The sequence below is a fragment of the Schizosaccharomyces cryophilus genome, assembly GCF_000004155.1.
Source record: "Schizosaccharomyces cryophilus OY26 unplaced genomic scaffold supercont4.2, whole genome shotgun sequence".
Lineage (NCBI taxonomy): Eukaryota > Fungi > Ascomycota > Schizosaccharomycetes > Schizosaccharomycetales > Schizosaccharomycetaceae > Schizosaccharomyces > Schizosaccharomyces cryophilus.
Window position 1 is genome coordinate 1,508,509 of NW_013185625.1, and position 24,222 is coordinate 1,532,730.

Consider the following 24,222-nt stretch of genomic DNA (forward strand, 5'->3'; position numbering starts at 1 on the left):
CTACCACCCACCCTATTATCCAACAAACAAAATTGTCAATCCGACAGGAATATTATTTATATAATGCTTATTAAAGTAAAGGTAAAGGAAAATTATTAAACTTGTAAAAAATTAAAGATGCAGACAATTATTAACAAAAACTATGATAGACGTTAACAGGCAAAGAGGTTGGTTTATACTCGTAAAGCAGAGTCGTCAAGGATAAGGACTAACACGAATTGTTGACAGATTGAATTGGATATTGATCCAAATGACAAAGTTTCTCGTATCAAAGAAAGAGTCGAAGAAAAGGAAGGTATTCCTCCATCCCAACAGCGTTTAATCTATGCAGGAAAACAAATGTACGAAGGAGGATTTGAGGATGATTCTAATGGTAATTTAGGGCGGACGACAAGTATGCTGAAAGCTATCATTTAGAAGGCGGTAGTGTTTTGCATCTAGTTTTGGCTCTTCGTGGTGGATTTTAAATGTAAAAGAAAAATAAGAAGCAAGTTATGAGGCAGATGAAATCTATTTATCAACATTAAAATTGTATGAGAGGTTGGACCTGATAAACATAATGTCATTGAACAAAAAGAGAAAGCAGTCGCTCATCAAATATCCCGAGTTCTTCTTTTTTTGGATATAGAATGAATCTTTTGGCATTGCATAAAGCTATCTGTAATTTCTTGTTATTGAACGCATTCGCAGTTGCCAAGTAATTTCATACCGTTTCAAGAGCATGATTTCTGCGTAGCGAGCAATACAACCACAACGTCGTAGTGAAATTTGACCTTTTCCTTAGATGTAGAAAGCACTTGCATGAAAAACATTGCAAATGCTTGAGCTATAGAAACCAGCTCGCGTATGTGTCCTTAAAACTATGCGAAAATAACCCAGTTTTTAAAACGAAGGAGGACCGAAGAGAGACCTACCAAAAACAAGGGCTGTTCTGGGAATCGAACCCAGGACCACCATCACCCTAAGATGGTATCATACCACTAGACCAAACGGCCGCTCTTAATCTCATGTTTATCATGGCCAATATCATACCACAAGATTTACTTGTCTTGCTCGACTTTTGAGTATCGGTGAGATTCCTGAGAAGGAAGAATGTTTTGCCATGAGAGATTTTGCCGAATCCGACAGAATGAGGGTTTTTTTGAATTATAAAAATAATTCTAAAAAAATATAAGTAATAGGATGTCTACGACCACACCTAGGCGAAAACACCAGTTCCCGTCCGATCACTCTTGTTAAGTAAAAATGTCTGAAGGTCTCGTTCGTACTAATGTTTGGAGACAACATGGGAATCCGAGGTGCTCTAGGCTTCTTTTCCTTTATCACTTTTTTTACGTTTTGCTCGCTGCTTATATGAAAATCACGGCATTTACTTTTCTGTAGACATTTTCTCCAATCCATTGTTAATGTTTTTCATTTAACGAATAGAAACACAAGCAGCAAAAGTTGTATAAGGATGGTTTTGATTAGCGTTAAATCGAATCGTCGATACTGCAGTACGGCAAATATGTACTAACTACCCTTTTACAAAGTCTCGTCACGTCTCGCAAAAAGAAAGAAATGACTTTTCCCATCTCATCGTCGCATTCTCTTTTTGCACAAAACAAACCTCAATTGGAGCAAAAAAGAGAGCTACCTAATGGTAAAATAAGGGAAAAATTGCTAAACTCGGATTTATGAGACTTCAGGTTCATTTATAAGTGAAGAGCGAGAATGGACGAACGAAGCTTGGAAAAATGACAATAACGTAGGAAAATGGACCCCAACGACATCAATTTCACTGAATACGACAAGTCGAGGAAAAGATCAGTTCAATTGGATTTGCCAAGTTACTCAAAAGTTTGTTATAACAGTGGAGATGATTTGGAGAAGGGTTTGTTTACACCTATTCCTCCTTCCTACGAACAACTTCAAATGAGTAATGGAGACGAATCCGGTGATAATCGAGTTCATGCGAATGAAGCGCATGAACGCATGACAGAAACAGTGCCAGCCAGATTATGGAGAAATTCTTTCCTCGAATTCATCTGCATGCCGGTACGTCCCCGACTAGCTCCAGCGGGCACATTGAGAGAAGCAGGATATTTTCGATGTTTTCTGTGTTATGTTTATACGGCTGCTTTTATTTTCGTTTTACTTTTCAAATATTCTGATAAATTGTCAGAGTTTATAAAGGATTCATTTTTGTCTAAGAAAATTATTTTACCTTTGCTTGGTGGATTGATTTTAGTTTTATTTTTTATTTCCGCTGTAATAATTTCTCGTAAGTGATTTGCATTCATCGGAAAAGCAAATTGAAGTACGTTGGATTTCTTGCTAACTTGAGTGTTTAGTTGCGTTGGACATCATCGTTTGGTGTATATCTATGGTTCCAGATTTGGCTGTATTTCTAGGGCGTGACTTATGGAGAAAATTTATACTGCCTTTGACAATCATTTTCGGTTATAGAACTAATCAAAGCTTCGGGATTGATCCAGACTCAACAAATCCCGTTCAACTTGACGAGCTAGAAGCTTGCGTTGAGACTCCAACAACTGCACCTAACAATATTGAAATGCCAAGTTCTCCTCTTGGGAAAAGCCCTACCAAAGCAAACCTTTCAAAAAAGTTTGTTGGGCATTCTGCAAGAGAGCAAGAAATAGATATGCAAACTTTTGGAGATACAGGTTCTCCGACTTTGAACGACCATACAAAGTAATGTTTTTATGCTATGCCCATTTTATTGAATGGTTGTTATTGTCAGCGTCCAGTTGAGATTGAGATGTCTAACGAGGAGCTTTTGTTTATATTTTAAAGCATGCGTATTTTGTTTCCGTAGTCGCGATTGTTAGTTAGCCTGGCCCTTATTAGCTACTCACTTTCCTGTTGTTTTTGGTGCTTATTTACGGTCATCTCTGCTTCCTCCTTTTTGATTGAAGTTGTTTAAAGTATCAATGGCTAGTATCAATCAATACAACATATTATTTTCTATAGGCTTTGACCGAAAGATGAAATGGCAGTTTAAGATGGCGAGTTTGTCAAAAAGTAATACAATGACCAAGGATTCTATTGAAATTGCAAAATCATGAATCTGTTACTTTTCATTTGAAGACTTGATTAAAAAGTTTATGACTCTATAAATGCTGCTTTTTCCTCTGCTCTTTACGCTAAAAAAAAAGTTTCGATTGGAATAGTCAAAATTGAATCTGCCAAATGACATGCAACCTATGAGATTAAGAGCTTACGAGAAACAAACCCATCAGAATTAAGAAATTAAGGAAAAGAAAATAGTTTGCGATGAGAGAACAAAAGATGATTATCATTTACAAAAACATTGTATTTCGATCATCAATAAAGAATATTGATATGAAATATAGGAATTATGATGACCACCAGGACTTTGACAAATAAAACAGATTGCGTTAACTGTATCAAAAGATCTATATAAACTGTTTGTCTACAGTCAGAATCTTCAGATTGGAATATTAGACTAGTGTGGATAATAAATTCCATCGTCTTCAAACTTTCATTTAGTTAACCAGATCCTGGACATTATAGCTCCTAAATATGTAATACAACCAAATGCAATTCAAAAAACGATACAACTCAAGTTGTTTATTATACTCGATAAACATTCTCATATCGGGTGAGATTATTATCGTGACCAGCGGCGTATTCTAAGAACCATAATCTTAACAAATTATCTTTCGTAATACCGACAGCAGCATACTGTCCGACGACCATCAATGCGTTAACAATCGTTAAACATTTAACAAAGTTGAAGGAATCCCTCATTCCACTTATCTTTTCGCCTCGCAACTCCAATAAACAAACATTGTGACCAATAGCTGCTACACACTTCGCTTTCGCTGACCCTTTTTCAAGAATGAGTCAAGATTTATTTACGAACCAATTTGGAATTCCTCCACCATCTGATGATTCTTATGCTTCCTTAAGCCGTTTCATAGCTGAATTCTCACAGGCGATTCCCCAGGATCAGTTTGATTCGTTTAGAAGCAAATTGGTGAGCCTTAATGAAGCAGTTATATCCAAACTTCGAGGAGAGACTCTTACACAAGATAACTTGTCTGAAATTCGTGGGATGTTGCAAGAGCTTAGAGAAGGACAAAATAGCATCACTGAACGTTTATCTGGGGTGGAAGGACGTTTATCTGGGGTGGAAGGACGATTATCTGGGGTGGAAGGACGATTATCTGGGGTGGAAGGACGATTATCTGGGGTGGAAGGACGATTATCTGGGATGGAAGGACGATTCGACGCTTTTTCTATCAGTTTTTTTTCCCATAACGGTGAACAATTATCACGCATCAGAAACATTGAAGCCAAAACTAACAAAACAAGGACCTCAGCATAGAGATCTGAAAACATTATAAAGACCTACCCGAGTTGAGAACTATCTCCGACATCGACAACTTAAATCCACAGCAATTGAAAACATTTTTGGAGGGATATGGTTGTAACTATGATGAAAATGAGCCTTAAACGTCTTCCAAAAGAAAGGTTGCGGATGCCAATGGATTTATCGAATGTTCTCATGATAATTTTTACGAGTTTTCAACACTCCAGGAAATAGGAAATCAAAGTAGTATACCAGATCGAAGACTTAGATCTCGCCATCATTGATGGATGCATTGACCGAAACTGAAAGCTTTTTCTTTTTATTTTTACTATGAAGCTATTTGAGATCCTTGAGCTGTGCTTTACGATAAATCAGAGTACCGCGGTCGACGTGAAGGCTCAGAGATTTCAGCTGTTTTATTTATATTTTTTATTTGCATAATCGCCATATTATTATTTCTTTTTTAAGGTCAAACCCAGTTCTCTCGAAATTGAGAATTATGTTTATCATTGTTGATTTATAAGTGCAACCTATACGAAACGTTACAACTATTGGATAAACTAGATAAAGTAGCTAAATTCATCGTTGGCAAAACAGCTGTTATTCCAGTCCTTTACTCTGCGAAAAATGAAGAAATTGGTCTTTAATAAGAGAAAATGCAATGAATGACAAAGAAAAAATCTTGCAACAAAAATAATCTGGCTATAGTACCATCGGGAATAATGCTACGAATGTCTACGGCCACAGCTAGGCGAAAACACTAGTTCCCGTCCGATCACTGCAGTTAAGCGTCTGAGGCCTCGTTAGTACTATGGTTGGAGACAACATGGGAATCCGGGGTGCTGTAGGCTTTTCTTTTGTTGCTCTTTACTTTTTTATTTTGTTTTTCTTTTTTATACGTCTACGACTATTGCTTGCAATCGTTTTCTCGAAAGAATTTTTGCAAGCTGTTCCTTTACAAGTGACAAAAGACTAATTACAAGTTCAATGAAAAGAAATGAAACGATCGTATTCAATTGCAATTAAGAATAAGAATAATAGGAATAATAATAATTAAGAACCTAGTATCCCAATGATCTCAGATTACGGTTCCTTTCAATGCGCGGATTGTATGCATGCCTTTCTATTGTCCACTTTTCTTCGTCGCTTCCAATTCATGTTGGTACAAGGATGACTTTGTAGTCAAAATTAAACACAAAAATGCTTAACAAAGGCATATAAATAAATACTTATCCGAACAAATTGCTTGTAATGTTCTCTTTTTCCACTTAGTGACTTTCGATCGGAAGAGTTAAGACTCATGAGAAAAGAAAGGTAAACAAATTAGCATTAACTTTGAGTTGTAGGATTGCTTTGCAGCTCTATTTCTTCGTTCGTAGTTGTCGGCGGAGGAGCTAGTGCATCATCCCTTTGTTGATATCTGGGAAGCGTAGGCGAACCGGTGTTTTCAGCTGAGCTCTCAAATTTCATTCCAAGGCAAAAAACAAGAATGTTATAAATTCCCCAAAAGATAGCACCAACGAACCATGCAAGACCAACCACGATAAAGATTATAACTTTAGCGACAATCCGCACTATCAATACGATAATCCAAATAAATTCTAGGTTTTGTTAGTAACACACACACATTCTAATAGCGTTTGCTATTAACAACAATGCTCCACTTACCATAGAAAAGAGCAAAGAATATTGCCCATATCACAAGCCAAATGCCTAAAGGTCCAAGAAGGGCCCAACTGTATCCATTTTCCATATATACTTGTTTCAGAAAAGAAAAAAGTTCGAAACGATAGGAGATTGCTAATGCACAAAGCAATGATAAAACCGATATCAAAAGGTAAAACATCCGTTTACGTTTAACGACTACATTTTCAGGGAAATAATGATCTGTCTTCTTCCTAAAGTCGGTAAAGAAATCATTGAAGCTATCAAATTCAGTAATTATCGTTTTTTTGCTTTGTTTGGCTTTGACAGAAGTTGAATTGGAAGTTTTGTTTATGTCTTTTGGTGTATACAGAGGAAGTCCCTTCTCAAGGTCAACATTGTAAACATCAGCATGGCTGTATGCAGGAGGATCGCTTGAATCGAATTTTAGCTCCTTTTCCGACATCCTAAAAATAAATAGAGAAATTTCAACGAATAATTAGAAAAAGAGCGTCAAATAAAAGCTGTTGATCCCTATTCGATGCAAAAATTTCGCAAACGCAAAACTCATCAGAAGTAGCAGCCAAAACTAAAGAAGCTCTACCTGGTCATTCCAAAAGCACAAAATGGAAGTCAAAATCAGCCCAATTGGCAGGAATTGAAGAAATAAAAAGTTGGCTCCAGCAAGAAATTTCGCATCACTTACGCAACATTTTTGCTCAGGATAGTGATATGTTCAGTTGCGCTATCTTTTATAATGACATCTAGCATAAATCGTTGAAGATACATTTGAGTCACAAAAAACAAGTAAGAGGTAGCTTCGCGTTTGTTTACACCTCTGTAAACAAAGCAGATCTCACTTTTCTGTGAACTGTTGAACAACTTTTTGCACTTGAAAGTGAGTAACAGCCTACAGCCAAAAAGTAGCCCTCATGGGTTCTTCAGGATCAAAAGAAACCTATGAATTTCCTTTCTGAACTGAAGATACTGTCTATGGGCGTACCTAGGCGAAAACACCAGTTCCTGTCGGATCATTGCAGCTAAGCATCTGAGGGCCTGGCCTCGTTTGTACTATGGTTGGAGACAACATGGGAATCCGGGGTGCTGTAGGCTTCTTTTTTGTACCTTTACATTACACTTTTTTTTATCGATGCTTATTCGATTTTTTGTCTTGGACTCATCTTATATTTTAGCCTATAAAACGATATTATAACTTGCTTAAAGTGTAAAAACAAAGCCAGCAAAAAGAGTTTCAAGTGCAAAGGGAAATTTTTGTTTGTTTCAAGTTTTGTTTACTAATGCAGCCCAAAATCTACTCGGTTTTATGTGTAAATAAAGTATATGTAGAAAGTAGGTTTCTATGAGGATTCTTGGCTTTATTAGAATTAAAAAGAAGAAAGTAGTATGATATTTATTTGGTGTAATTATCATTTATGACATGCAAAGACTGAGAATGTAGTAAATGAGCCCTACTCAACGGAATCTTTTATGCACTTAGAGGAAACACAAATTTTGAATATTTATTATATCTCCAGAGTCAAATCACTCATAGCAAAGCCTATATATATTAAGAGAAAAAGCCCATGAAAACCAGAAAACGAAATTCTTCTGTAAACCTGCGAGTGACATTGCTACTTGCTCTTATTTACTTGGCGAGCTAGCAAACCTGGATATAGCAAACATCGTCTAAGGAATTTGAAACGCGTCGCGGATACATTTTGACACCATTTCTTTTGTAGAATCTTTTTCTACAACGTAAAATTGAATTATCTTTATAATTTTGTGCAGCTACCACCGATATAACCGTGATATATTTTTGGGTAGTGTTTTTCCCTTCATTCAAGAGCTAAATATAGAACGATGAACTTACAAACCAGGTTCACGAAAGCATTAGATGTTGGTTACAAGAATTTTCTATCAAGAGATGCTGTTAAAACCATCTTTTCTTACGATAATCGTTTGAGGGAAGAGCTACACAAAGAATGCAAGTTACACCAGATTCCTTACAAAGTTCCTTCCGACTTAATGGTTCAGAACGTAAATGATCCAAGAAAAACCAAGGTTTTTAACTACTCTAGTCAGTTAGTCAACCATGACTTCTTCTTTTCTGGTATAATTTCTCAGGATCGATTTTCTGAGGATGCTGATCTTGGAGCAGTAAATTTAAAGCCGGGAATCGATGCATCCTTTGGATCTTTCAATGAACTTCGTACTCAGCTAATTGAAGTTGGCAACTCTATTTTTGGCGATGGATGGCTATGGCTAGTGTATAGTCCCGAGCGCTCTCTCTTTTCTCTACTTTGTACTTACAATGCGTCCAACGCTTTTTTATGGGGAACAGAATTTCCTAAAACCAGGACAAAAGAAATAGTTCCATTATTATGCGTTAACCTATGGCAGTATGCTTACTTACAAGATTATGGCATTAATAACAAGGAAAAATACATCTCCAATTGGTGGAACTTGATTAATTGGTCAGTTGTGAATAATCGATTCCAAGCCAGCCGTATGGAACCACTTTGAGTTTCTTTGATACAAATTTTATTTTTGGCAAGAGATTAGCATAAGCAAGAGTTGGAATAAATTAATGCTCAATTCTCACGAAAGGACCCCAACCTTGCTGCACCATTACCTTTCCCATTCCTAGTTCAGTGTGAAGTATAATCTGTAATAAAATTGGCAAGAATGGAATTTTTTGCAATATAGGAAAGCGCTTCTCAAACTTAATAAAAACGGCATTTATCGCAAACTGAAAAAGTATTCCTGGGTTCGAATGACCTATGACACTCCAGAAAGCAAAATCATGGTACAGACCTGAAACAAGAAAAGCGGCTAAACTTCCTAGAAATTTGCTCTTGGTGAGCTTGTAAACAGGTTCCCATCCTAGTGTTCGGAAGTATGGCTTGGTCCATACATGCCAGTCTCTCGACCAGAAATCGTGAACCGATTTCGTCTTGATTAGATTTTTCATCAATGGTGGAAAGTCGCGTATGTCCCAAATTCTAAGTGGAATACTAAGTACAGTCATCGTATAATAACAGTTATTCAAAACCAAATAAACGTAAAGTGATCTAATAAAAGGGAGAAGTAAACGTAAGGGCCAAGTATTCACTTCATAAGGTGTCTTCGACTGCGAATTATACCAGATCAAGAAAGCCACGCAAAGCCAATAACATGCCCCATATATAATAGTTCGAGTCACCCAAGTTCGGTAAGGAAAGTATGGAGGATCGAATTCAGGCACAGCATTGTCGGTCCATCCGTATTTGCGAACACTACATACATATTGTACAGCGTCGTAATAAGATCCTTTGGTACCCTTCTTGTTGATCATGCTATTGACGCGACGGGGAGTTGTGTTTTGCAAGCAAATAATACAGGTCCGCAAACTCTGCATCATGAGAAACCCATACACCAAGGAAAGGGCCAGATAGTCCGTATCACGATAATGATGGAACACCTTACATAGACGATAGCATTGGGTTTCGACTAACACACACAAAGCAGCACATACCAATCTGTTTGCTCGAAAAAGTTGATGCGTTTGCAGCAAAAAGAAGAAAAATGGTGAGCAAATACGCAAGATGCCTCTTAAATCTGGCTCTAAGTATAGCTTGTCGTTGGTATCAAAACTAATTGGATACATTGGAATATTTATGATTTCAAGCTACTGTTCAAATCACAAGTTTCGTTTCATATAAAGTTATTCAGGGAAGGATGGATACTTTAAGAATCCCTGGCAAATATTAGGCCTTGAAAAAAGAAAAAAAAAGAATTTGTAAGAGAAAGGGTTGAAAGAAGGTAAAACCAATCAACAAATGTTATCACTTAATACATATAATTGGAATGGGAAGTAAAAATCAACTAACAGCACCTTCTTAACAAAAAGCTTTATATTTCCAGAGCAATAAGCGTACTTCCTTATTATAAGTATGGTTTTGGATAGAATGGTGTATTTCGGAGCTTTGTTTCATCCAAGGCCGAAATTTTTTTTTTAGCAGTAAATAACTTTGGCCGGTTTCGTTTATTTATAAATTTTTACTTTACATAATAAAAAAATCCTTTGCGTTAGGTATTATAATAAATTCGCACAAATCTCTTTTGAATTCGTTCTATTCTAGGGCTTTAAAGCGTCTTTCCCTTGGCAGTTATAGCTGTCTGCTTTGTGTAGAGTATAGGTAAGGCCTCTTGGAAATAAACTCTTGGATTGTTCTATTCATGTAGTCATATTTTCGCTCAATGTATAGTTTATTTCTATGTCGGTTTTTGTTTTTCGCCTAATCAACACTCCACAGCTTTGTTACGGATTCTTTGATAACAGATTATTTTTTTTTTTTCAAAAGGTTTGAAATGGAATAGTTAAATTTTCATATATTTTATTTTATTTTTATTTTTATCGACTTTTCATAAAATTGTTCGGTCGTAAAACAAAAAATTACAAGTTATAATGATAATGAATCTTATAATTTCATAGTTTAATCCACGGGGCTTCGCCTTAGCGGTAGATCATTTGGCTGTTTCATTCATAATCGTATCCATCCATCAAATAAACGTGTCAAACTTTTCATTCTCATACGCTCGTAAATCATTATGTAATAAAAGACATACGCGTTTATAAAAGATTGTACATGCGTCTAGTCATTTCGTCTGCTACGGAGAAAATGCAACACAGGAACGCTTGGGTGAGTCAAGGATAAGCTGGTCATCCTTGCAGGCTCCATTGCATCCGGTAACACCTTATCGGAAATCGCCATCATCGCACTTTGCCAGCCGCCCGCAGCGATTGAAGTACAAGTTGCATTGAGAAATATCCTTCGAGGCTTCAGCACCGTCACTCGACGACCATGTACGTCTATTAAGACGTCGTCCCCTATTTGGTTATGCAATGTTCCTAATCCCAGACAACCAGAATTCGACAATTCCATTCCCCAGGACCAAACCGTTCCATCATTTTTTAAAATGAGATGATGATAATCTCCATGAGCCAGCTGCTTTAACCCCTGATTTTGTAAAAAGTCGTGAACAATTGGCTTGGCGTCAGATTCTTTCGTAGATTCATTCCCCATGTATACCGTGTTACCATCATTAGAGATACAACTAAAGGTATAAAAGCTCCCGAAAAGTTTCCATGGACCATCCTGAATAGGAATTCGAAACTTCGTCAGTTCTTTTGCTTGCTGTTCATAATTCCCATCGAGATCAAACCGGAAAACCGTCGATTCTTCTTTTGTCGTAAAGATAATAAATCCAGCACAAAGAACATAATCTGAAACATCAAACAGTTCTCGTCCCCGAAAAATTTCATATCTCATAGGCTCAAATTCTTTTCCAGTTTTCCATAGTAAGAAGCCTACTTGGGGGACGAATGCTGAAAGAGAGTCCCAACCACTTCGAAAAATCGTAATCTTTCCTCTATACTCCGACAAAACGTTTTCCTCTGTCAAACACAATGTAGAGTTCACGCCTACCTGCCATAAATTACCCCCATCAGTCATCGCTAAACAGTATTCCCGACCAGCATGAATCCAAAAAACGCGATCCAACTCCGGTACGACTTGTGAAAATGAATTCGTCCGTTTTCCAGTGATGCGCAACTTTCCGTTCTCGTCCAGCAAAAATATTCCGTAGCCACTATTGTTTGTTAGCATTACATACAAACCACAGTTATGATTCACATAAAAGTAGAGACATACCCGACTGCTACTTGAATAGCTTTCACCGCAAATGAACCTGTTAAAGCAATAGGCTTGTGATGAGGAAAATGTATATTATTTATCAATCGTCCCAAACGATTCCAGCTTTTCTCTCCCCAAGTATAAACATATCCTTTCTTCTTCCATCTTAGATATAGTCTTTTATAATTTGCATCTTCAGTCATGTCAACGTTCACTAATCCTTCAATTCGTTTACATAATCTTAGCCAAACTGTTTTGTTCTCAAACACATTATGAAGCCGTTTACATGTCTTAATTAGATGAATAAGGTCTTCAGCATCAAGATAGCTACCAATTTCAATTAAAATATCTGGTGATAATCGTAGCAATGGAGTGCTCAACATAACAGCCTTCGTTTCAAAGTGATGGACAGTGGTAAAGAGGTGTTTCTATGCAATCAACATGCAATCAATTTTAATAAAATGAATGAATTTTCTATCGATCGAATATGATCTTGGAAAGGTTTGTGAAATTAGGATGATTTTTTCATTGATGAATGCTGAAAACAAAATACTATCGACGCTTCATCACAAATGTATAATGAAAAGGATTCCAAAACTAACAGAAAAACTCTATAAAAGAATGAAAAAGAAAAAAAGTTGGGATATCTAGAAAAACACTTGAAAGAAAACTTCTATAGATAGATCAAGCGCATATGAACCCAATTTCAAAAAAAATCGTCCTTCATCCGAAATTGTTGCCTAAATGAGCAAGTTATCTACATCAATTAACGTTTTCAATGCTCATGCTAAAAAGCGCTCTTGTTCAGCCTTGTTTATCCCCAATAAATACAAAACACTTTGTAAAGAAGTCTGATTAATTTTGGAAGAAGCCTTTAAACACATTAGTACTTAAAAATATATGAAACTGAAGAATGGAACGTACCATAAGTTGTACTTTGGGCTTGGCATTGTATGCAACCCCTAAGCCGGATTCTCCCATCATGATCAAGTCATTGGCGCCATCTCCAACAGCCATTGTCTCAAATACATCCAATCCAAGTTCAATCTTCTTTTCACGCAGAATTTCCGCCTTGCGCTGTCCATCCACAATGGCACCTTGTACTTTACCAGTCAAAAATTTTCCGTCATGACTGAATTCCAACTAAGTCAAGTTAGTAAAAGAGATATAGTATGGAAAATAACAAACCATATTAGCGTAAGCATAATCCAAACCGAGCTGCTCCTTGACATAATTTGCCATAGGGATAAATCCACCGCTAGCAACAACAAGTGTAGCACCCAATTTTTTCAAGCTGCGACACAATTCCTTTGCTCCTGGTGTAAATGTAATCTTTGCAATGATCTTCTCAATAACATCGACACTCAATCCCTCCAGTAGGGATACACGACGACGAAGAGATTCCTGAAAATCAATTTCACCATTCATTGCAAGAGAAGTAATGGTGGAGACCTCTTTTTGAATGCCAGCTTCGGCTGCAATCTCATCAATGCACTCTTGTTGAATCAAAGTTGAGTCCATATCAAAAACTACCAACTTCTTCTTGGTAGAAAACGCTTCATATTTTAAGCAATTGCAGTCTACTTTTTCTTCACTAGAGATATGGTCGCATTCTGTTTTCGCGTCTTCAAACGAGCTTAAAAGTTTTCCAGAGATTTGCTTCCATCCATCACCAAGTTCATGTAATTGTGGAGATTCAAAAAGACGGAAAACAGCTTCTACAGCTTTTGGTTCAGAAGATGAAAGGACTACGACCGCTTGCGACATGCCTATATATGTTGTCCCTAAATTCTGGTTAAAGTGGTAATAGGAAGTGAAAATAAAAAGACGACAGACGCAATACGATGCACTCAAGGATTGTTCATGTAATAAAGAGTAGTTTCCTTCGAAGTAATTTGGAAATTAAATGATTAGTTTACAATGTTTCTTAAGCAGATATATTACTATTGCAAAGAAGCTTGATGCACGTTACTAGGTATGAAACAGTTTCACAATATAGAAAAAAAAGTCGTATATCCCATTTACGGTTACAACATAAAACAAAAAAAAGATTTGCATTAAAAAAAGAAGCAAGTTCAATCGCGCTTCAAAACAATTTATTACATTTTAATTCATAAAAGAGATTTCGATGTGAAATAAAGAAACTCATAAATAAAAAATATAACCTAAGATCACTTATGAAAAAGTCATAAACCACGAGCATGCATAACCGTCCCATTCTACTTGGAAAACCGTTCAATAAGTTCTTGAGGAATCCCCTTGGTAGTCACCGTACTATATTGGATTGGAGCTGGTGACTTCTTTGGTTCCTTGGATCTGTCTCCTCTAGGAAAATACTTGTAACTGTAAAGGAGACTTCCTTGATCTTGATTTGGGTCCTCCCAAGGATGTGCGTTATCGCGCGGAATGCGAACTTGTTTATCATGTTCAGTCAACAATCCTCGTTGTCCTTTGTAAAGTTATTAACAAATCACATTTCATGAGAAACAATTAACAAAGGTTTCACCTTTTGAGACATACCAAGCATGTAGCCAGCAACTCCAAAGGTATATGTCATGACACACCAGGTAATCTAGAAATCATGATTTAGTTTCATAATCCTTTTGACACAATCTAATTTAATTATTCTCTTATTAAGATTATTACTTGCAAACCACACAGTACATACAAATAATTCAGGGTATTCTTTTGTCCATCGGACGTATCGATTCGACATAATGCTTCTTAATATAGTAGCCATTGTACTGGATTTTCTTGGTAATTAACTTCAAAAGTTGTCGACGGGAATGTAACAATTGGTAAATGTAAACTTTGGATATAACTGGAAACCAATTTCAAGTTCAAGTTCAAAATTCAACACACTCACACTATATCTTTTCTGAATTCAACAACACAAATTGAGCTGTTGACTTGCTTTTGAATCAAGAATGATGAAAGAGACATCAAGTATTGCAAGTGTCACTATGATTGCCACTTACGCATTCAAGACGTATAGGTAGTACCGAAAATAAAAACAAATCTTTTTGAATACATTCGTCCAATCCAGGTATATGTCTTTATGATATGCAATGGCGTCTTTATTCTCTGATGCAATCCTTATGGACAGCAACAAGTACTTTTCGCATAGACGAATGGATTTCTAATGCAATTCATAATTAACGAACCAAGTTCTTTCGCTTAAAGAACTAGTGCTTTCTTTTATAGAAATATAAAGTTAATGGTAACAACGACTTTTGCCATTTTCCGTATACTCATAAGAGATGTAAATAGTAAATATAAACAGGCAGTTGAGCGAGTGTGTTTTCAATAGAAAAATCAATAGAGAAACGATGCAGATCTAACTTGGAGGTCTTGTATGGTAATAATTGAGAGAATGTGAATTTCTCTGAGACCAAACATGATATGAACAGAAGATACTCTAGTATACCTCAGCCAACGAATATAGCCTCAATTTCCTATCTGTAGATAAAAAACCTTTGATTCTTGTCGGTCATAGTTGCACGACTTACTTCGTCCCATTTCATCCCTATATCCATTGCAGCAAACAAGAAACCCTATTTTGCAAGAATCATGTATGTAGAGAGACGCTGGCGCTTTCATGCGCTCAAAATGGAATTAAAAAACAGCGTCCAGAGTCTCACAATTATGAGCGTCGTTTTTCCCTTGTATTTACACTATGCATCCTCGAAACATTCTTAGCGTATCATCATTTCCTATAATTCATTCAGCGTTTGCCGCTGTTCATTTTTAAATGTAAGCATCCCCATTTCTTAGTTTTTCGTTTATTTTATTCCACATTCAGTGTAAACAAACATACTTGCCTGTTTGCATTTTAGTGTTTTGAAGTTACTACCAACTCGAGTCGCCATACTCGCGGCAATAGAACACTACTCACACAAAGAGTACCGCTCTTCTCACAATTTTAAACAAACTCTGTTTTACAATGATTTGTATGGACTAAATTCCAAGTATGAGTCCTCATCATCTCCCAAAAGAGACTGCCTTGAGATACCCATGGAAACAACCCTGGAATCCGGGGTTTTCAGGTCTTTCAGATCCTACTAATCCCATTGTATACGATGAAAAGACTGAAAATCAACAAAATGTTACTAAACAGACGCCGCATGGATCAGATGTGCATCAAATTGAGAGACGTTACAAGCACTTTCCAGGCAATAATGTCTTTTTCTTAGGAGGGAGATTCCAAATGTCTACGCAATTTAAAGCATTTGCACTTACACTGTTTGCCTTGCTTTTTCCAGGTGTGCTGTTTTTCGTTTTTAGTGCCTTTTGGTTATGGCATCATGTGTCACCAGCTATTCCTATAACATTTTCCTACATCTATGCATTAGTATTGGTTTCTATGCTGAAGTGCTCTACTTCTGACCCTGGAATTCTTCCTCGAAACTCCAACATTTTAATTTATGATCCTACGCATCCTTGGTCGGTGATTCCAGAAGATAAAAGAATTCTAGTCGGATCTACCCGTTCTGATTCAGCTTTTTTGATTACAACAGTTTATTGCCATACATGCCGTCTCTATCGCCCGCCTCGTGCTAGTCACTGCCATTTGTGTGACAATTGTGTTGAATACCTCGACCACCATTGTACCTGGCTTAATAACTGCATTGGAAGAAGAAACTATCGATACTACTTTATCTTTTTGCTTTCTTTGTTTTTCGAAGCTTTGTACCTGACGGTCTTGGGGTTTTATATTGCATTTGCCAGCTTTCGGTATGGCTCTGATGTAAATTTTGCCAGACATTTACAAAGACCGTGGGCCGGCGTGTCTTTTTTTCTTGGAATATATGCTGCATTGGGATCCATCTTTCCAGGAATTCTTTTGGGTTACCAGTGCTACTTGATCGGCTGCGGCCAAAATGTTCACGAATTTTTGCGTTCTAAAAATACTGAAACAGAAGACTTTCGGCCTTATCATAACAGCGTATGGATCAACTTTTTGACAGTTTTGTGTAGACCCAAAAACGTTAGTTATGTACGCCCTCGTCGAAAAGAAATGGTATAAGTTTAAGCTACCTTTTAAACAAAAAAGAAAGGATTGTGTCTGACTTGAGTCCAAAGGTTCCTATTTAGATCTCTTCTTTTTCTTTCTCTCATTCCTTTATTTTATATAGAATTTCCGACACTGCTATTTTTTGAAGCTCAAGAAACTGCATTCCAGTGCTTTTTCGTCTGTATCTTAGAACACTTCAAATAAACTTTTTCAAAATTGTCCTTCCCGAGCCTGGAGTATTAGCAAGACTTATTTCTACCCAGTCGTCATCATCTAAGAACGACGACTTCTCTTTCTTTTTTTTTTTATTCAAATGTTTATTTCTTCTCTACTTAAATTCTTATACATTTTCTTGCCCTGGACTTTTGACTGAATCCTAGTCATGTACTACTTACTACCTACATTACTGCCATCTACCACTCACTGTATATTTCCTCTCGGCTAGTGGAAATTTAGTACTTGATACGAATAGCTAAGAAAAACAAAGACGAGCTCATATGACTTCGATTGCGCAGCACATTCCACCAATTCCTGAGCCTTTTTCCTTGACGTTACTGGTAGGAACAAGAGAAACACCAGTAACCTTTTTGATTCACTACTATCTTCATCATTGCATTCGTGAACATCTGAAAGTTTGCTTTGTTTCATTTAGTAAAACAATAGATGAACATACCAATGCTCTTCGAAAATGGGCAAGTAATTTTGAGTAGCAAAAAATTTGTCATACTAACCTTAGGCATAGGGAACGGACGTAAGGACGAAGCCGAATTTTTTCTATGTTGATGGATATAGCATGTTGTTTGCTCCTGCTGTTATTCCAAGTAAAGTTCAGGCCAACGAGGTGAAAAACAATCCCAAACAGTTGTTTGCGCCTATTATAGCCTGCTTACAGCAAAATGAGTTTAATACAAACAATTCTATTCTTATAATTGAAGATATTGATGTACTTTTATCAACGAATTCTCTACAGGCAACTCAATTACAAGAAGCTGTCTTTGAGTTGCAAATGACATCAGGTCGGGCTGTGATCAACGTTTCGGTTGGAGCACCCCTACCTCGCCAAATATCCTTTGCTAAAAGTATAGGTCATCTAGCTACCAGATGCATTTCGTGTCGACCATTAACAAGTGGAAATGCTCGTCGAATTACTGGATTCATGAGGGTTACAAAAGGACCTAACCACTTTTTGAAACGAAGCGCGAATGAACTACCTGAGGATGATGACAAAGAGGTTCTATATGAGGTTACTGAAACACATGCCATTGTTCATCCTAAAGGTCAAGTGACCTTGCAACTCTAGAGCTTTTTGCTGTAAGATATATGAAAGATTGCTCATTGACCTTTTGAAGGACTACTGTCTTTTTTCTCATTATTTTGTTGATTTTTGGGAACCCATCGTTTTACCATAAAGACCCGTTGTAACTTTGAATTATCGTCATCTTCATTGTCCACATCGTTTTCAGCAGAGGAGGTTTCTACGACTACAGGCACCCATTCACGACTCCAATGGGTACTATTTTTATCTGAAGGAGTAGGTTCCACGCTTTCTGAGGTTCGATTCATCTATTTGAGCTTGACCTTTATTTTTGGTGGTAGTCGGTGAACTAAGTACTGCGAGTAATGAGCAAACTTCTCTTATTCGAAAAGTTTTGCAGCTTTTGAGTCATTTTTGTCTTTTTTACTTTTAGAAAGAAGTATTTGAAAAGTATATATTATCTGGAAAGTAAGGAATAATCGAGTTAGACGCTTTTGCTGATATTGAACTTCTTTGTCGAGCTACATTTGAGAATCCATAGTTTTTGAATTTTATGGAATCGAAAAATACATTGAGTCCTTTTTGGGCTGAAAAATACAAACGGGAATCCAAAAAATCATGGGATAAATTTTATAAACGAAATGAGACTCGATTTTTTCGAGATCGACATTGGCTGGATAGAGAATTTGATAAATACTTTGGATTACCTAACAAGGATCCATTGAGACTATTGGAAGTAGGCTGTGGAGTTGGAAATTTGGTTTATCCATTGCTGGAGGTACAACCAAATTTAAAGGTTTATTGTTGTGATTTTAGCCCCCGTGCCATTGAGTTTGTAAGAAAGCATGAGCAATTTAATGAATCCAAAGTTGTTCCTTTCGTATGCGATATAACAGAAGATCGGCTGGAACAATGGGTCTCACCTGGTTTTGTGGATACTGTGACAGCCATTTTTGTACTTTCAGCGCTTCCTCGTGAAAAGCAACAGAATGCTATTCATAATCTGTCATCAGTATTGAATCCCAAAGGACATCTGGTATTTCGCGATTACTGTGATGGAGACTTTGCTCAGGAGAAGTTTCAACAAAGCTCCGATCCTTCTCTCATAGATGAGCGAACCTTTGTTCGTCAGGATGGGACAATATCATATTTTTTCGTTGAACAAGAACTTAATCAATGGATGGAGAATGCTGGTCTTCGTTTAATCTCGCTGGATCGAGTTAACCGAACGGTCGACAATCGTAAACGAAATCTTAGTATGAATCGAACATTTCTTCAAGGGGTTTGGGAAAAAATGTAGACAAAAGACTCTCTAAATTAATTTTTATTAAGGTTAATTCTGATACTTCTCTCGTTGTAAGTAATCTTCAAACTTCATTTTCATATTACGTTTATGATAAAGTAACCTACAAAATAAGTTTTCCAAATGAGTAACTGTCAAAATGATTTCTGCATTTCTAAAATAAACAGTAAGTTATGAAAATTGTGGATCCTTCGATCTGTTGAGCTCAGTTATCGTCATTCTAACACAGCAACTTTCGTGAGCATCCCAAAAAACACATCTTCGATATTTTTAAACCCTTTAGCTGATACAGTGGGATACTAAATTTCTCAATTGCTGTAAGTAAAGCGATGGAAACAGATGTAAACGTTTTTGTAGTTCACAAAGAAAAAGAGTGGTTTGAACACAATGTATTACCGGGATTTTGGGACTCTGTGATTAATGAAGTGAAAGAGGCATTGGAATTGGTTGAAGGAGAAAGCCCTACAGTCCTTGTATTCTCATCGCCAAAGACAGATGCCGTGAAGGGAATTGTCTCTAGAAAAGGAACTTTAATTGACCGTATCAATCTTACAATAAAAGTGGGAAGGTCGACTCATATGATCAAGCTTGAAGAACCAAATACTTTACGATTAGACCAAATACTAAATCTTGTAAACTACCTGCGATACTTGCTGTACGTTTTACTGCGAATCAAAGAAAGCACCGGCCGCGCAATACAACAACTAGAGGAAATTTTACGAGCCATTGTTTTCTTATTGAATACGGAAGAAGCAGAGTCTAAGTCATCTGTGCCAGACTTAGTGTCACAAGCGAGCAACATCTCCATGCAGCCTTCCTCTTCCCAGTCATTACCGTCGACTTTTAGCAACCCATCCTCTTCCTATTCTCATCCACCATCACATGTGCATAAAACAGCCGCTAATAACCTATTTACTCCTCCATTACCACCAAACCTTGCGCTGAGTTTCAGCGTTTCAACATCTTCTGTATGTCTTCACCTGTTCCGATTGTTTGGCTCAAATTCAATCCTTGACTCTTTGAAATCTAGCAGTCTTGATACAAGTAAGATATTGCCATATACTTCTCAACGAATCGATGCGTTTTCGCAAGATCCTATTTTACTTGCCGTAACTGCGAAGCTTTCTGCTTTGCAAAAGAAAGTAAATGATATTTCCTACAGACTAAAAGTTGTTGAGTCTTCGGTTGATCTTAATGGATCGGCATAAATTGCCAATCGAGATGCAAGCAATCTTGCACAATCGAAGTCGAAACTTTGGTTGTAACGCTCGCTTCCTTGTTTCTGTAATATATTGTTCTTTTTTATTAACTATTTTTTTTTGCGACGACTTCATCCTTTTTAAATAACTTTGATGTTTCCATGTTGTTGAATGGGGTTTCATAGAATCTGATTATGTATATACGAACAGAAGAGTTCAATATTATGAGTTTATAACTTTTATGTTGCGAATACTATATGAAGATAATAAAAACCAACTCCAAACTACATCTGTAACAGCAAGCCGATTCTACTGAATCCATCTGGGGTGAACGATCAGGACAGTATTTTCTGATGAAAAGTCCTTTTACTATTGATTCCAAATGTAACAAGAATTCTTCTAAATAATACATAGATATTGTTGTGAACGTTTTATGGAACGAAAACATTTCCTTCCTCTTTACACTTTCAATACAGAAAAGGAATTGACAACATACAATCCTGGGAATCTTCAAAGTTTGGTCGTTCGTTTTCTTGCTTCCCATTTTTATATTTACATTCTAATTTCATTTGTTTTTTTGCAAAATTACAGAGCAACTGCATCGTTTTAAAGGGTTTTTATGGTATAGGAGATGTCTGCCGTAATTACACTGACTCCATTGAACGATTCTTTTCAAACGAAAAAACTAGTGCTCTCACCATCTGTTACTTACAAAGTAGGAAGACATACGAATAAATCGACCGCTCCAGCATCATCCAACCTATACTTTAATTCCAAGGTGCTTAGCCGACAACACGCAGAAATATGGCTGGAAAAAGACACCCTTGTGGTTTACGTTCGAGATGTAAAGTCTTCCAATGGAACTTTTGTTAATGGAAATCGACTGTCTTCTGAAAACAAAGCTTCTGCACCTTGCAAATTGAACTCAGGAGACGTTTTGGATTTTGGTGTCGATATCTACAATGAAGAAGAAATCATTCATAAAAAAGTATCTGCACAAATTCGAATACTAACACGTGGAGTTCCTGCTTCAATGGGCCCTGGTCGACCTCTAGAGACAGAAGTCATGTTGGACTCGATCATGCGTCAAATGGCAATTCAGTACCAGAGATGTGTAGAATTGAATGAAAATTTAGAAAGTTTAGAGCATGGTGTCCGAGGTATGTCAACGACTGCTGGTTTCATCAATAATTCTATTTATTTAGACAGAAAGTCTTCTCTTCGAACCTCTGATAGCATCAAGTCTGGCGAGTCTTCATCTGTCACTCGTGGATCCTTATCCACATCGTCACCAGATCAAGATTTACTTTCTCCTTCTTCTTTTGAAGATCCAAACAAGTCCACTAGTACTTCTTCTCCTCTTCCATTGTCCCATAAGCATACTACAGATGCTGCCATCAGGGAAGCTCAATTGGCCAAAGCGAATTTAGAGTCTTGGAAAGCGCGTGCTTTTACAGCTGAAGCAAAGCTTTCTACGAAACGAGGCTTCTGGTACAATAATCGAGCTTTCTTCCTTTCCCCCTTCTTCATCGCTGTTGCAGGAGTTATCGTATACCTAGGGTGCTGGAGGTAGGCGTTCTCTACCGATCCTTTTCCTTAGTTCCTCTGTCCATTCTTGATTCTTCCGTAATTAAAAATTATCTTATACCTTTGTTTTTTCCCTCTTCTCTTACCAAATTCCTCTCCTTTTGCATTCGCATTGGCTTTCCATATTCCGTCTGCAACGAATACTTTTTCCTTAAATCATTTTAATGAGCTCTTGTGAAGTTTGACAAGTATTTAACGAGACGGCGATAACAGCCATATTTAGAATAGCCCGTAATAGTGCTGTTTCCTTTATTAATCTTATATTATTTTAAGCTAATTCTAAGTTTCGCCATATTATAAATAACGGGATTTAGGAAGGCACGTTATATCACATCTCATGGTTTTTGCTTGTAGTACCCGGGAAAAAAAAGGTTTCTTTAGCAATCCCAACACTAACTCCTACATGGGTCTTGTGTTTTACTAGGGGGCTTAATGCTATCGCTGGAATCAAAACAAGATGTTTTGCCGAATCCGCGAATGCATAGAAAGGGACATTATCGTCGTCATAGCTTGCATTCTTTACAATCCCTGAAATTCAACACGGAGCCCATTTCCAAACAACTACTTACTGTGCCAGACGTAAATACCTCTCATAGAAGACATGAGCGCGTAAACAGTCTTGACGGTGCTAGTTTTCCAGCGAAACCATTCGGTGATGCATCTCGTGCGTCTAACAAAGTTACTCATCCTTCAATTCCCTTTGCATCTTCCAAGTATCTTTTTCCTATAGGTCGTGATTCTCCACCAAAAGATAGCTATTTTTCTGCGATTACTGAAGAACAACTGGAAGACGCTTATGCTGATTTTTGGAAGCCGACTGTGTCTCTCTCGTTGTCGTCGAAATCAATACATGATATGTCAGTATCCACGCAGGTAGTCTCAAAGATTAAGGACCAAGGGCCATTGTCTTCTGCTTCTGTCTGTGTGAGAATTGAGAAAAGTTTGTTGGATCATAATTGTCTGGTTCGGCAATTGGTCGAACTTGGGGCCACCATTCATCAGAAACCACAATTTAGTAAACAAAAACCAACGACTCACATGGTCCTGCCAAAAAACAGTACGCTAAATTTAGTGCTCGATACCGTATCCTCGGAAAGCACAATAAATTTCGTCTCGCCAGAATGGGTCCTGGCCTGTTATTCAACGAAAAAATGGGTTGACGAGTCTTCCTTCCGCATGAATTTCAAGCATTCGATACCAAGAAATATTTTGACGTCTTCCAAAGCTATGCCTGCAAGATCCCAAATATCTAGGATGAAAAAGGAATCGGACCCTTCTTTACAGAATCTAGATGTACTGTCTCGTCACAATCCGAAAACTAGCTCCAACAAACCGGGAGGAATTGAATATGTTTTGAATCCATCGTTTGCTGAAAATGTTCGCTTGGTCAAGGAAAAGTCCATGTCTCACTTAAATGCAACTTCTCATAATGTGGCTTCCACGAGAAAAAGATTAAGTGTAAGGGATGGTGTTTTTCGCTTTCAGGAAACCGGTACTTGGATAATGGATTCTCCTTTTAGTCCATCCAAATTATCCAAATTATCTCCCCGTCAACGAAAACAACTGGAATCTGCCAAGAAGAAATATTTGGCTTACGAACCCATCGTTGGATCACCATTAAAACAAAAAATTCCTTTCTTCGATCTTTGATTGTACACAACTTTTGGCTATAGCGGCCGCCTCAATCGTTTGGCCAGTTTTTCGCTCTTTTTATCCATATATTTATCTTGTATTTAATCTTCTTTCGTTCATTTCTCTTTGTTTTCTTCGTTTCAGTGACACATTCTTTTCCTATCTCACTCTTTACTTTTCAAGCTGTTATTTGTTAATTTTTTTTTTTTTTTTTGCTCAGACGATGGACCTTATACATTTACTTCTACGTGTCTTTCACTTTGATGAGTTTATTGTTATGGTTGAAACTTGATTTTCCCAAATACAGTGTCAATGGACTCCATATTCTAATAAATGCCATTAATTTACTCTGTTTTCTCTTGGACTATCTTTCCTGCATGGTTCTGTATTTTTTATTACGTTCGTTTTCTTAGAAAATTGTTAAAAATGAGGTTCTGTTACTCCCCTCTTCTATACTAAAAAGAAAAAAAGAAAAAAAATTCCATAATGTTTATTTCATTCTCATCATTAATAAATGTAAAATGTATTGTTTAAAATAAGTGAATATTGTTTTTATTTATTTACCTATGAAACT

At 37.0% G+C, this 24,222-nt stretch overlaps 16 protein-coding genes and 2 non-coding genes across 18 annotated transcripts; 10 read left to right on the forward strand and 8 right to left on the reverse strand.

Annotated features, from left to right (window-relative positions):
- The first annotated feature begins 3 nt into the window (after positions 1 to 3).
- On the forward strand, positions 4 to 760 carry SPOG_02211 (ubiquitin-like protein modifier Ned8). Its single transcript, XM_013167316.1, has 4 exons — positions 4 to 81; positions 150 to 167; positions 229 to 341; positions 383 to 760. Exons 1-4 carry the CDS (start codon positions 64 to 66, stop codon positions 465 to 467), a joined length of 234 nt encoding a protein of 77 aa, XP_013022770.1. The 5' UTR covers positions 4 to 63; the 3' UTR covers positions 468 to 760.
- A 163-nt stretch (positions 761 to 923) lies between these two features.
- On the reverse strand, positions 924 to 995 carry SPOG_16198. Its single transcript has one exon. It is a non-coding gene; the product is annotated as a tRNA-Pro (tRNA).
- Positions 996 to 1,535: 540 nt separating this feature from the next.
- Positions 1,536 to 3,491, forward strand: SPOG_02212 (uncharacterized protein). The gene is made up of 2 exons (XM_013167317.1): positions 1,536 to 2,263; positions 2,334 to 3,491. Exons 1-2 carry the CDS (start codon positions 1,756 to 1,758, stop codon positions 2,696 to 2,698), a joined length of 873 nt encoding a protein of 290 aa, XP_013022771.1. The 5' UTR covers positions 1,536 to 1,755; the 3' UTR covers positions 2,699 to 3,491.
- Positions 3,492 to 3,597: 106 nt separating this feature from the next.
- Positions 3,598 to 3,911, reverse strand: SPOG_05036 (uncharacterized protein; the record flags this gene model as incomplete). Its single annotated transcript, XM_013167475.1, has 2 exons — positions 3,598 to 3,830; positions 3,890 to 3,911. 2 exons carry the CDS (start codon positions 3,909 to 3,911, stop codon positions 3,598 to 3,600), a joined length of 255 nt encoding a protein of 84 aa, XP_013022929.1.
- A 1,165-nt stretch (positions 3,912 to 5,076) lies between these two features.
- On the forward strand, positions 5,077 to 5,190 carry SPOG_16199. The gene has a single exon (XR_001203083.1). It is a non-coding gene; the product is annotated as a 5S ribosomal RNA (ribosomal RNA).
- A 779-nt stretch (positions 5,191 to 5,969) lies between these two features.
- On the reverse strand, positions 5,970 to 6,449 carry SPOG_05018 (uncharacterized protein; the record flags this gene model as incomplete). Its single annotated transcript, XM_013167472.1, has 1 exon — positions 5,970 to 6,449. The coding sequence occupies one exon, from the start codon at positions 6,447 to 6,449 to the stop codon at positions 5,970 to 5,972; it is 480 nt and encodes a 159-aa protein (XP_013022926.1).
- Positions 6,450 to 7,612: 1,163 nt separating this feature from the next.
- Positions 7,613 to 9,080, forward strand: SPOG_04627 (ribosomal protein subunit S26). Its single transcript, XM_013167318.1, has one exon. The coding sequence runs from the start codon at positions 7,844 to 7,846 to the stop codon at positions 8,504 to 8,506; it is 663 nt and encodes a 220-aa protein (XP_013022772.1). The 5' UTR covers positions 7,613 to 7,843; the 3' UTR covers positions 8,507 to 9,080.
- Positions 8,043 to 10,162, reverse strand: SPOG_04628 (uncharacterized protein). The gene has a single exon (XM_013167319.1). The coding sequence runs from the start codon at positions 9,627 to 9,629 to the stop codon at positions 8,568 to 8,570; it is 1,062 nt and encodes a 353-aa protein (XP_013022773.1). The 5' UTR covers positions 9,630 to 10,162; the 3' UTR covers positions 8,043 to 8,567.
- A 201-nt stretch (positions 10,163 to 10,363) lies between these two features.
- On the reverse strand, positions 10,364 to 12,185 carry SPOG_04629 (F-box protein Pof9). The gene is made up of 2 exons (XM_013167320.1): positions 11,677 to 12,185; positions 10,364 to 11,614 (listed from the first exon to the last, which is right to left on the reverse strand). Exons 1-2 carry the CDS (start codon positions 12,039 to 12,041, stop codon positions 10,618 to 10,620), a joined length of 1,362 nt encoding a protein of 453 aa, XP_013022774.1. The 5' UTR covers positions 12,042 to 12,185; the 3' UTR covers positions 10,364 to 10,617.
- On the reverse strand, positions 12,164 to 13,699 carry SPOG_04630 (phosphoserine phosphatase). Its single transcript, XM_013167321.1, has 3 exons — positions 12,847 to 13,699; positions 12,583 to 12,801; positions 12,164 to 12,530 (listed from the first exon to the last, which is right to left on the reverse strand). Exons 1-3 carry the CDS (start codon positions 13,423 to 13,425, stop codon positions 12,441 to 12,443), a joined length of 888 nt encoding a protein of 295 aa, XP_013022775.1. The 5' UTR covers positions 13,426 to 13,699; the 3' UTR covers positions 12,164 to 12,440.
- A 10-nt stretch (positions 13,700 to 13,709) lies between these two features.
- Positions 13,710 to 15,504, reverse strand: SPOG_04631 (uncharacterized protein). Its single transcript, XM_013167322.1, has 3 exons — positions 14,327 to 15,504; positions 14,179 to 14,230; positions 13,710 to 14,107 (listed from the first exon to the last, which is right to left on the reverse strand). Exons 1-3 carry the CDS (start codon positions 14,396 to 14,398, stop codon positions 13,878 to 13,880), a joined length of 354 nt encoding a protein of 117 aa, XP_013022776.1. The 5' UTR covers positions 14,399 to 15,504; the 3' UTR covers positions 13,710 to 13,877.
- Positions 15,505 to 15,628: 124 nt separating this feature from the next.
- Positions 15,629 to 16,862, forward strand: SPOG_04632 (palmitoyltransferase; the record flags this gene model as incomplete). The annotated part of the gene is made up of 2 exons (XM_013167323.1): positions 15,629 to 16,678; positions 16,821 to 16,862. 2 exons carry the CDS (start codon positions 15,629 to 15,631, stop codon positions 16,860 to 16,862), a joined length of 1,092 nt encoding a protein of 363 aa, XP_013022777.1.
- Positions 16,863 to 17,048: 186 nt separating this feature from the next.
- Positions 17,049 to 18,524, reverse strand: SPOG_05631 (uncharacterized protein). Its single transcript, XM_013167486.1, has one exon. The coding sequence runs from the start codon at positions 18,233 to 18,235 to the stop codon at positions 18,005 to 18,007; it is 231 nt and encodes a 76-aa protein (XP_013022940.1). The 5' UTR covers positions 18,236 to 18,524; the 3' UTR covers positions 17,049 to 18,004.
- Positions 17,170 to 17,972, forward strand: SPOG_04633 (elongator complex subunit Elp6; the record flags this gene model as incomplete). The annotated part of the gene is made up of 2 exons (XM_013167324.1): positions 17,170 to 17,364; positions 17,415 to 17,972. 2 exons carry the CDS (start codon positions 17,170 to 17,172, stop codon positions 17,970 to 17,972), a joined length of 753 nt encoding a protein of 250 aa, XP_013022778.1.
- SPOG_04634 (actin binding methyltransferase) lies at positions 18,481 to 19,227 on the forward strand (the record flags this gene model as incomplete). Its single annotated transcript, XM_013167325.1, has 1 exon — positions 18,481 to 19,227. One exon carries the CDS (start codon positions 18,481 to 18,483, stop codon positions 19,225 to 19,227), a length of 747 nt encoding a protein of 248 aa, XP_013022779.1.
- A 177-nt stretch (positions 19,228 to 19,404) lies between these two features.
- Positions 19,405 to 20,719, forward strand: SPOG_04635 (RAVE complex subunit Rav2). Its single transcript, XM_013167326.1, has one exon. It carries the CDS (start codon positions 19,560 to 19,562, stop codon positions 20,436 to 20,438), a length of 879 nt encoding a protein of 292 aa, XP_013022780.1. The 5' UTR covers positions 19,405 to 19,559; the 3' UTR covers positions 20,439 to 20,719.
- A 341-nt stretch (positions 20,720 to 21,060) lies between these two features.
- Positions 21,061 to 22,002, forward strand: SPOG_04636 (FHA domain-containing protein Far10; the record flags this gene model as incomplete). The annotated part of the gene is made up of 1 exon (XM_013167327.1): positions 21,061 to 22,002. One exon carries the CDS (start codon positions 21,061 to 21,063, stop codon positions 22,000 to 22,002), a length of 942 nt encoding a protein of 313 aa, XP_013022781.1.
- Positions 22,003 to 22,387: 385 nt separating this feature from the next.
- Positions 22,388 to 24,152, forward strand: SPOG_04637 (BRCT domain-containing protein). Its single transcript, XM_013167328.1, has one exon. It carries the CDS (start codon positions 22,449 to 22,451, stop codon positions 23,664 to 23,666), a length of 1,218 nt encoding a protein of 405 aa, XP_013022782.1. The 5' UTR covers positions 22,388 to 22,448; the 3' UTR covers positions 23,667 to 24,152.
- Positions 24,153 to 24,222: the final 70 nt, after the last annotated feature.

What these genes read in the sequence shown, in the direction of transcription:
- SPOG_02211 (XM_013167316.1), top strand. An exon ending in ATCTATGCAGGAAAACAAAT is followed by an intron (nt 342 to 382) that starts GTACGAAGGAGG and finishes ATGGTAATTTAG; the next exon opens with GGCGGACGACAAGTATGCTG.
- SPOG_02212 (XM_013167317.1), top strand. Translation starts at nt 1,756, where the DNA reads ATGGACCCCAACGACATCAATTTCACTGAATACGACAAGTCGAGGAAA. An exon ending in TTCCGCTGTAATAATTTCTC is followed by an intron (nt 2,264 to 2,333) that starts GTAAGTGATTTG and finishes TTGAGTGTTTAG; the next exon opens with TTGCGTTGGACATCATCGTT.
- SPOG_04627 (XM_013167318.1), top strand. Translation starts at nt 7,844, where the DNA reads ATGAACTTACAAACCAGGTTCACGAAAGCATTAGATGTTGGTTACAAG.
- SPOG_04628 (XM_013167319.1), bottom strand. Translation starts at nt 9,629, where the DNA reads ATGTATCCAATTAGTTTTGATACCAACGACAAGCTATACTTAGAGCCA.
- SPOG_04629 (XM_013167320.1), bottom strand. Translation starts at nt 12,041, where the DNA reads ATGTTGAGCACTCCATTGCTACGATTATCACCAGATATTTTAATTGAA. An exon ending in GCTATTCAAGTAGCAGTCGG is followed by an intron (nt 11,615 to 11,676) that starts GTATGTCTCTAC and finishes AACAAACAATAG; the next exon opens with TGGCTACGGAATATTTTTGC.
- SPOG_04630 (XM_013167321.1), bottom strand. Translation starts at nt 13,425, where the DNA reads ATGTCGCAAGCGGTCGTAGTCCTTTCATCTTCTGAACCAAAAGCTGTA. An exon ending in ATTATGCTTACGCTAATATG is followed by an intron (nt 12,802 to 12,846) that starts GTTTGTTATTTT and finishes AACTTGACTTAG; the next exon opens with TTGGAATTCAGTCATGACGG. An exon ending in AGCCCAAAGTACAACTTATG is followed by an intron (nt 12,531 to 12,582) that starts GTACGTTCCATT and finishes ATGTGTTTAAAG; the next exon opens with GCTTCTTCCAAAATTAATCA.
- SPOG_04631 (XM_013167322.1), bottom strand. Translation starts at nt 14,398, where the DNA reads ATGGCTACTATATTAAGAAGCATTATGTCGAATCGATACGTCCGATGG. An exon ending in AAGAATACCCTGAATTATTT is followed by an intron (nt 14,231 to 14,326) that starts GTATGTACTGTG and finishes CATGATTTCTAG; the next exon opens with ATTACCTGGTGTGTCATGAC. An exon ending in AGTTGCTGGCTACATGCTTG is followed by an intron (nt 14,108 to 14,178) that starts GTATGTCTCAAA and finishes AACTTTACAAAG; the next exon opens with GACAACGAGGATTGTTGACT.
- SPOG_05631 (XM_013167486.1), bottom strand. Translation starts at nt 18,235, where the DNA reads ATGAATCGAACCTCAGAAAGCGTGGAACCTACTCCTTCAGATAAAAAT.
- SPOG_04635 (XM_013167326.1), top strand. Translation starts at nt 19,560, where the DNA reads ATGGAAACAGATGTAAACGTTTTTGTAGTTCACAAAGAAAAAGAGTGG.
- SPOG_04637 (XM_013167328.1), top strand. Translation starts at nt 22,449, where the DNA reads ATGCTATCGCTGGAATCAAAACAAGATGTTTTGCCGAATCCGCGAATG.